The 9,360-nt window shown below is 40.9% G+C and overlaps 1 protein-coding gene across 1 annotated transcript in view; it reads right to left on the bottom strand.

Moving 5' to 3' along the window:
- Positions 1-8,992, bottom strand: part of GUCY2C (guanylate cyclase 2C) — a 48,694-nt gene extending 39,702 nt beyond the window's left edge. The window contains exons 1-5 of the mRNA XM_009665300.2: positions 8,470-8,992; positions 7,393-7,505; positions 5,949-6,016; positions 3,284-3,499; positions 796-917 (exon numbers count right to left, since the gene is read on the bottom strand). Coding sequence (XP_009663595.1) covers positions 796-917; positions 3,284-3,499; positions 5,949-6,016; positions 7,393-7,505; positions 8,470-8,683 — 733 coding nt within the window. The 5' untranslated portion in view covers positions 8,684-8,992. The remainder of the gene's footprint in view (positions 1-795; positions 918-3,283; positions 3,500-5,948; positions 6,017-7,392; positions 7,506-8,469) is intronic.
- Positions 8,993-9,360: the final 368 nt, after the last annotated feature.

The raw sequence follows: 9,360 nt of genomic DNA on the forward strand, positions 1-9,360 counted from the left end.
GGCTGAAGCATCCTGTGCAAGCTTCTTGGGCTGAAGCATCCTGTGCTGTATTGAGACCCAGGCAGAGAGCTACAGACAATCTGCAATGAGACTGGGATATCTGAGGAAAAGCAGAGTGGTAAAAGGTCCCTCAACGCCTGCCCCATGTTATGTTTGACTGCACCAAGGCATTACCGTTACTTCACCCAGGTAAGTATTAGCAATTCTGATGCAATATAGGCTACTGAATATGAACGTTTCTAAGACAAATGGCATTCAAGTAACAGACAGTTCCACTATCTTTATCACTCTCACTCACTTTGCCTGTTGATGCCAGGTGCATAGTCTTATTAGAAGATGAAGTGTTACTTATCAGTGTCTCTAGTTTAGATGGACCAGTTCCTGAAGAAGTGCCCCTTTACTGCACAGACAATGCCTGTATGTGTACCAGAGCTGCTGCAAACAGAGGAATGGTAGAGAACTAAGCATTCTTGTAATATTCAAGGCCCTGCTCAAAGCTGTGATTTCTGAATCTTTCACAAAAGAGGGTTCATAAGAAGACAATGTCATACCTCAGTGGCATAACTAACCCCCAAAGGCCTCTGGAACCACAGTAGTCCCCCATATTCTCTAGGAAGGGAAAAAGGAATCTGAGAACTTTGTGCCAGCTTATGTTTGCACCAATGTGAAACAGCGCGTGTGCCTTCCACCATTTCTGTGGAAAGACTGTCCTTAAAATGTAACTAAGGGGTCGGATTGATTTTCAGGGAATAGCAACTTACCTGCAAGGGAGAGTGCTCCCTCAGCCCCCCTTACCATTGCTTTTCCGGTGCGGATCTTTCACAACTTTTTTAAGCTGCTCCGGAGTCCTTAAAATCTCCTTGAGCTTCAGGTTTTCAGAGAATTGTGTGACTCCAGCATCCAGCGCATTCATGTACCTGATACAAGGCAGGGAGCACAGATATTGTCAGAAAATTGCTCACCCCTCACATTCACATAGAGCCTTCTCTCCAAAATAAGCCAAAATGCTAGATAGACTGTTCAGTGTTTGTAACAGGGTAAGGAGCAGTTTTTCTGCACCAATGAAAGAAAGTCAATGCAGAGCATGAAAGAATTAAAAGTGTCTGGAGCGTCACCCAAAGGTATTTAAGCCTGGTAATACAAAGGATGGGTTTAGAGAATACAACGATGTGATAAGACATTAACACTTAAGAAAAGAAATCGCAATATGGGAAAATTCTAGTGAGAGACAGTGCTAGGATTCTCTGCTGTAAAAAGACATGGGGGCTAATCTTAGAAGACACATCGGAAGATCCAAAGGAGTAAATGGGAGCTACAGAAAGAACCAAGATCACAAAACACACACACACCCGGATGGTAAAAGAAAAGGAGGAAGGAGGAATGTAGCAACAAAAAATATATATATTGAGTCAGTCAAAAATTGAAGGGAAGAAATGAGGAGAGCAAAAAAAGCCAAGCGAGTAAAAGCTAGCTAGAAGATTAAGCAAACACAGCCAACTCCTAAATCCTATTCTTGCCGCAATGTGTTGCATCTAAAAAGAGTTATTCTATCTGAAATAAAGTTAGTGCAGAGGGAAAAAGAAATTTTTCTGTTTTCAGACTGTTTAACTTTCTGATCTAACAACATTGAGATCCTAGTTCTGTAGAATACTAAGCATCTTTTTCTCTCCATTATTATCAGAAACAGAAGAGTTAATCATTAATTTACAGGAATATAAAAACAGTTGGGACATACCTGATTTTGCATAAACTCAGCTATCAATTCAAACATTCATGCACTTTTATATATATATGGCAGTTAGCCCATGCGGCATACTTTGTGCTTTAGCAAAAAAAAGTATTTTTTAAAATTAGACAAGTAAGAAACCTTCAAGCTGACAGTTTCCATTAAAGCAGAGCAAGATACACATTTTTTCCCAACTATATTAGGATGGAAAATGACACTAAAATGGGCAGAGATACAAAATTGATTTTAAAATATTTTGTTAATTCAACAACAAAGAAAACGAGCTTGAAAAATTCTGAAGTTACAAAGAACAGAAGTATTAATAAAGACAAGGTATGAAACTTTGCATATAACAACTTATATAAATTAACTTCTCTGAACAGTATGAAACTTGCAGGATTAAAGGGATATAGCTAAAATATGTGTAGTACATTGGCAGTTATGTCTGGAAATACGGAGAAATAGGGATTGTAGTAGCAGATTAGAGAAGTGCACTCACATTTCAAAGCAAGAAAGAGAGGTAATCCTAGCAATTACATCATGTGGTCAAGTTGTTGTTTGTAGTTAAAGAAAAGGAGAAAACAATAGACGTCCCTAACTATTACAAGAATAGTGAAAAGGAGATCAGTTTTTAGGTCCCTCAATTCTGCAAATAATTTTAATTGTAAAATCACATATACAAAATATTCTCTAAGTACATTCTTATATCACTTTGAAGCCAACAGCATTTTAGATTTTCCTTACAATTCTGCAGGTTCCTCAGGTTCTGAACTGGAAATATAAACAATAATAATTTCCATGAATACTTAGCTGCCCTTGGGGTACATTTGTAAAAATAGTAGGGGATGATGTAATTGAATTAATCAATATTTCATGTCCTAAAATTGACCAAAAAAAATTCAAAAGAGCATAGAAACATTCACGTGAACTGAAAACTGAACGACAGTCAATAAATAAGGAGTAATGATAAATACCAGTATATTAATGCATCTACATGCCTAAAACAGTATTTGAGATTATGCAAGGAGAAGATTCAATATTCTCAAGAATCAAGCACAGGCTGACGTATCATGTCACAAAGTAAAAACTGTCTCCTTTGCTCCAAACTGGTGAGAGCACAGCTTAAATTTTGCAATCATTTTGGGTCATTTTGTTCAACTGTTCCACATTTGGAAAGATTTCAAAGTAACAATAGTGGCCACAAAGAAATTTTAAAAGAGCTTAATAAGACCCCCAACCTAAAACACATCTATAGGGAGTCCGATGAGGGGGCCCCTCATATGCCACGCTATTTACATGAAGTATTTCCAGCAGGGACAACTTTTGGATTATGCTGTCCATTGGAATTTCCAAGGCTTGAGAATACTTAAAAGTAGACTGGGGATATGTGGTACACCCAAAGGATATAATTCATCTTTTCCTGCTCTCATTCCTCGTTAGCGGTACGGCACCTCCAAAAGAGTAGGAATTGAAGGACAGCCTGTAAGAGCTGTGCCTCAAGACGGAGATGGAGTTTATCAGAACAACAGCTGGGACAGATGTGGAGCTGCACCTTACCAGAGGCAATCCTCCGAGTTTTCATTCCTCTTGTAAATGTAGGTAGATTCCCAGGCTGTAGTTTTGAATGGCAGCTTAACATTAGTCCAGAAATAATAGAAGAAGTCATTCAGTTTCCTGGCTGGGGTCAGAACGCGGGTTAGGCTTTCCTTATAGTCACAGGACAGTCCAAAACTCCCTACAGAGATCAGAGGCAGGCTCAGCATTGTGTCAGCTCTGAGGGGAGAGACAAGAGGACAAGTCTGAATGGATTGCTGTCGCAGCAAGGCAGCTACCAGGTGATTTCCACCCCTAGCACCCGCTCATCTTGCGTCCTGCATTAGTTTAACAGCAACTTCAACATGAAACAGAAGGCTCCTAATGAACACGAGCAAATTTCAAATCAGTATCAGCCTGCTGAAATGGGCATGCCAGGCAGCTTCTCCAAGCGTCCCGATTCCCTGCACCTTCCCTCTCCAGCCCCTTGCAGTACCGTGCCTCGTCTAAGTCCAAGGGCTACAACAGCAGTTTAAGGGCTCTAGGACGCATCCGATTCTGCTCCCAGATTGCCATCGAGGACTAGGTGCTGTTTGCTGCCTGTCAGGAGCTGGCTTGTAAGTGATATGTTTATTTTCAGCAATTCACCCAAAAGCTAGGAGATGATGGTCACTTTATGACATATTCTAGGGGCCAGGCTAGAAAAACAGATCACAAGAAGGGGGCATAGGAGATATTCCCAGGAAAACTCCCCCACCCAATTGAAATGACAAGCTACACGCTCTTAGCAGTTTCTCAAGTAATCTTTTGGTCAAACTATATGGAACAAAAGAACCTTTGGTGCCTGTAAACATTTGTAAACTGACAGGAAAACGTCTTTACAAATCTGAGCTATGTGCTCAGGGAATTTGAAAGGAGCTCATCTTGGTAATGCTGTTAAGTTAGTTTTGTATGAGTAAGGAGGATTTTATCACCTCTCTGATTTGTGAGCATTGCCAGAGGACTCCCTGCCCTCCAATGTAATTTTTAGCATGGGATGGATTTGGTCTCTTTATTAGGCAGTGCTGGAGGGGGAGGGTTTTATTGCCATCAAAAAGCTTTACTCCTACAAGTCAAAGGAAAAGTCTTTTAGTTTCACTACGGCATGTTTTGGGAGATGGACAACAGCAACAGTCAGGGAGATGAAATAAGGCAACCCTCTGCTGGAAGTGATTTGATGAAACAACAATATTTTTCTCCATAGAGAGAATGAGTTGGATGAGATGAAAGTATTTTTCTAGATGTTGCAGTGTTATCAGGTTAGATGCAAAATATTTCAGTTCTTATAATAGGGGATGAGTTCTTTTATGCCAGAGAAATTTGCCTGCAAAAAACACGTCCATCAGAGCTGTTGGCGTTATTACGACATAACTTTGTTTTTCAGGTAAAGGCCATTGTCATTATCAAAAAACAGAGTTTACATTTGGTGTAACAGAAAGAGGCCCAGAAGGTGTAATGAATCAGGAGGACTATCTCACTAATGAAATGGACATTTTTCTAGCTGGTTTAGTATGCTATAAGTTAAGGCACCTATTTTGATTTACGAATCTATTGCACCATGGGCAAACCCAGCTTGCTGCCTGATGGTTAGTGCTCTTCATTGCTCTGCACAAACTTCTGCTACCCGTACTTTTTACTGGATACCAGTTTAACTGTGTCAATTTCGGAGGAAAACACTTGGGCATTATTCTGGACAGCTCCATATCCAGTAGATTAGAAAATCAAACATACAGTTAGGAGACACAATAAATAAAATGGGGTATATTGCATAATATTTTATTGTGGTCTTATACATAAGGAAGATTTTATTCTTTTATTATTCTATAAATCTATCACATGCTTTCACTGGGAACATTGTGTTCACTTCTGGTCATCCCACCTGAAAAATATGGAGCTGGAAGCAGACAAAGATTGGGGTAAAAACATTCCTACCTTTTCAGCACCTCTCAGTGAAGCCAAGACACTAGGAAAATTTAAAAAGGGGACCGTGATTTACTTGGGTAAAAATGTGGATTTGTTTGTCATGACTGACCACTTTTTTTAACTGAATTATGCTCAGGCTGCAGGTTCAGCTCACACCTTACCTGATATCTGGCAATGAACATATAATGTATAATATAATACAGAATTATACGGATTCATAGAGAGATTCTCTCATTCTTCAGGAATGCTTTCTCAGGTAGAAGGGTTAGGATGAAACTGGGTGCTCACTATATGAACACTGTTTACTATATGTGGTTGGGATTTTTGGCTTTTCTCTTGAAGCATGTGACTCAGGACCCTTTCAGTGACTGAATATGCACCCAGAAGGACCTCGGTTGCTGCAGTACTGCAATAACTGCATCTAATCTCTCTCTTTCCTGCTGTGTTTGTTGGAGAGTTAAGTGTTTTGACCCCTTATAAACATTTTTCTGGTAGTAATGGGGGTTCACTGCAATCACTGATGGGCTCTGGAAGAGGATTTATTTCTCTCCATCAAACACAGTGGCTGTGAATAAGAGTCTTACTGCCTTCTCTGCAGAGCCCAAGGTGTCTGCTGAATCCCCAGCCCCAATGTCTCTGCTGGCCTGTTGCGCACAAAACAACTTTGTGCAAGAGTTCATATCTTTAACATCATAATATTGGCAGGGAGAGGTGTTTTAATACTTACGAGACCATTTGGTAGGTGGCATAAGTGCAAGCCGGTCCTATGACAGCACAGCCAAGTGTGCCACTATTCTGCAAGAGATCAGAAAGGGTCAGCAGTGAGGACAGTGCAGAGGGCTGTCAGAGAGAACAGGGTGGGAGAACGAAGAAAACTACAGAGTTTAAGAGGGAGTCACAGAACTTACTCAATACAGGCAGGAGTAGAGAAAGAAAGGAGCTACAGAAAGGTTAAAAGAACAAATCTGGAGCAAAGGAAGGAACAGTCACAGAGCGCTATCTAAGAAAATAAAGAGGACAGAATAGCACGTGTGAGAGTATGACCTTCACTGAGAGATATGAGAAAACTTTGTGGGAACTAAATTCTTGATCTGCAGAGTGGAAGCAGTAAGGGAGGAGCAGAGCACATGTTAGGATTAAAATGCATAATAAATGCACCAGTATGTTGCAATCGCAGATAAGGAATTACATACCAGAACGGCGCTTGCACTCAGAGCAGACAAAAAGTTTGGAATTTCAAGATACTGTGTATCAGAAATGAGATTATTTATGTGCCTATGAAGCTTTCATGAAAAAAGTCCTTTCACGACCATCAAAATTAATGAGGCCTGATTTCCAGTTGGTTTATGTGTCATGATTGACTTTTGATTAACTAAGAGTGTAGCATGTGCTCATACATTGTTAAGTATGAGAGAATTCACACTGGATTGACAAAGCTTCACTCAGAGGCTAAAGTTATTAGACATCAGCAAATCCACTGAAACACGCTTTCTTGAATGTGTTGAAAGGCACCAATTGTATTTCCCAGCATTAGGGTATTCACATCTTTTCTCCATGTGACTTCTCTGATTTCTAGTAAGAAGTGAGCACACATTTCATCATTGCCCTCTGGACATAGTTCCATGAGTGTTTCTTTGGTAACAGTGCCAGTCTAACAGTCCCTCTACCTCAAGCTGCACATTCTCATCCTCGCACAGCTCTCCCCTTTGTGCTGGCACAAGTACTTGAGTAATCTCACAGTGAACCAGATGGGGGAAAAGATCCAGCTGGAAATAGCCTTTTTTTTTTCTGCTTGGGCTGTTTGGGTGTTTATTTTTAGCTGGATTACTTTGGCTGTGTTGCCACACACAGAGCTGTGCAGATATAACAGAGGGAGTAAGCAATTGGAAGCAGGAGGCTGCTTTAGCTGACACTGCCATCAAACGTCTAATAACAGCCTCTGGGGTCTCCCTCTAGTATTTGACCGCTTGTCTTCACAAAGCCTAAAGGAACATCTTGTCTTTGAAAACTCCACCTCCCTGTCAAATTTATTTGGAACTGAACTACAGATTCAAAAATCAGCGAAAGACAGACAGACATAATAACACAGACACATACATATACATACACCACACACAAGGAAGAAGTCTTTTCTTCTTAAGAAATTAGCCTAAAAGAAGCCTGATACTCACATAAATTTCCTTGAGGAGCTCCATACCTTCACAGGTGCTGGTACGACAGCCTTGTGAGACATACAGTGGTGAGTTAAAGCTGTGGAAGGTGGCATTGACTTCCACTTGTATTCCTGCAACACAGAGGTAGAAGAAAACGGCATCATGAGATGTAGATAACTGCTAATATACTCTGTCCCTCTTTTTTCGACACAGGTAGTCTCATGCTATGGTGTTTCCAATCCCAAAAAAACTACCGGAAAGTCCACCTACCTAACTCCCACTACTTAGTATGGGATTGCAGAATTTGCTCCAGTGTTGACTTCCTCTACTGAGTATTAACTATTGGTCATTATCAGATAAAGATTTTTAGAGTTCTGTAGGAACTAGCTGAGACACCATTTTCCAAAAAAATTGAAAAAAAAAACCACTTCAATTAGCAGGCAGGAGGAAAACGGAATCATTTTTCAAGGACCTTTTTGTCCCTAGATATTCTAGGGAGTGACGATAGATTGGTGATATTGAAAGAAGTAAGATATTAAAGTGAATAAAAGCATCATCTACAGTGAGTCTGAATGAGGACAAAAAACATATGGGCTGCAGACTCTTCACACTTCAAGTCATAATCTGATCAAGAGTTGGGGGTCAAGATGAAAAGTCTTCTCCAACAGTACAGGCTACACCAACCAGGAGAGGAGAAGGTCTCACTTTTCATATGGTATATCTCTCATAGTCTAGCAATTATGAGATAGGTTGAATTAGTGCTAGGTTCTGCTGCAAGGACAGCTCAGTAACCGGACTGGATGGATCACTGGTCTTGTGTAATCCCGTGTTCCCAATCCCAACTGAACATCTCCAGAAAAGAATGCAGGAAGAGTCTGCCCAGCTTCCATGAAAGCCAGTGTAGTTCTGCCTATAGCATTTCTCTTTTCACAGAGGGAGAGCCATTACTTCTGTAGGAGCTACATAGGGAGGGCGGACAGCCAAGGAGCCTGTCTGAGAAGCAGTTTGCAGAAGGTCAGATCAGTAGAGAGCTGTAGCATTAAGTCTGACAAGAAAACACAGTGGGAAAGGGAGAGTCAACACCCATTGCCTTACCTGCCATCTGGAATTGCCCTCGTATCATTTCCAAGGCTTTCTCCACGGCTGACCTCAAATCAGGACCAGTTGCTGGGAAATCCATGCTATCCATGAGCATCACATTGATCACATAACTGTCGTCACTACACTTGTTCGAACCAACTTGTTGCAGCAGTGGGAGCAAGAGAAATAAAGGCCAAATGGCCAGCTGCAACATCCGTTGCTTCATCATTGTTCAGTTTAGACCCATTGTGTGTGTTCGCTCTTTTCTCTTTCTCTCGGAGATACTCAGGTATCTCTCTGAGATCTCCCTCTCAGATACTCTACATTGATTTTTTTTCTGAATAGGATGGAACAGATTTCCACGCTGCAGAGTCAAACATAGGCTATACAAGCCTCCTCTCAGGTGCTTTCCTATCCCCTTTTCTGTCTTCACCTCTGCCTGTCCTTCTGGTGTTGTAGGTGGCACTTCTGTTTGTTAACAACAGCAGAACTCAGGTAAGGCCAAAGGTTGCTGTGAATGTTTGCTCATGGAAAGGCCGAGGCTATAAAACTGAAGCATTACCCGAAACCTTGCCTGATAAGGACACTAACTTCTCATCACACTGATGGGCTGAGAGAAGGAAGGAGGAGGGGGCAAATGGACCGTAAAACAGGCTCTTTAAAATAGAAATAAAATAAAAGGTCTGCTAAAGCCTAGAGGAAAACAGATGGTTGCTTCATGTTTGCATTGCCCTATAATACCATGTCTGTTGGCCGTGCTCATAAACCAAGGGTATATTTTCTTCTGGTAAATTATCAATTTCATTCCTTTAGCTTTTACCATCAAAGTACTTTTGATATCGACAAGAATGCCTGACTTGCAGTCCTCATTGAAGCCTTTGTTTCTGTTGACAGAGAAGGCTCAGC

Source organism: Struthio camelus, chromosome 1, assembly GCF_040807025.1.
Source record: "Struthio camelus isolate bStrCam1 chromosome 1, bStrCam1.hap1, whole genome shotgun sequence".
Taxonomy (NCBI): Eukaryota; Metazoa; Chordata; class Aves; order Struthioniformes; family Struthionidae; genus Struthio; species Struthio camelus.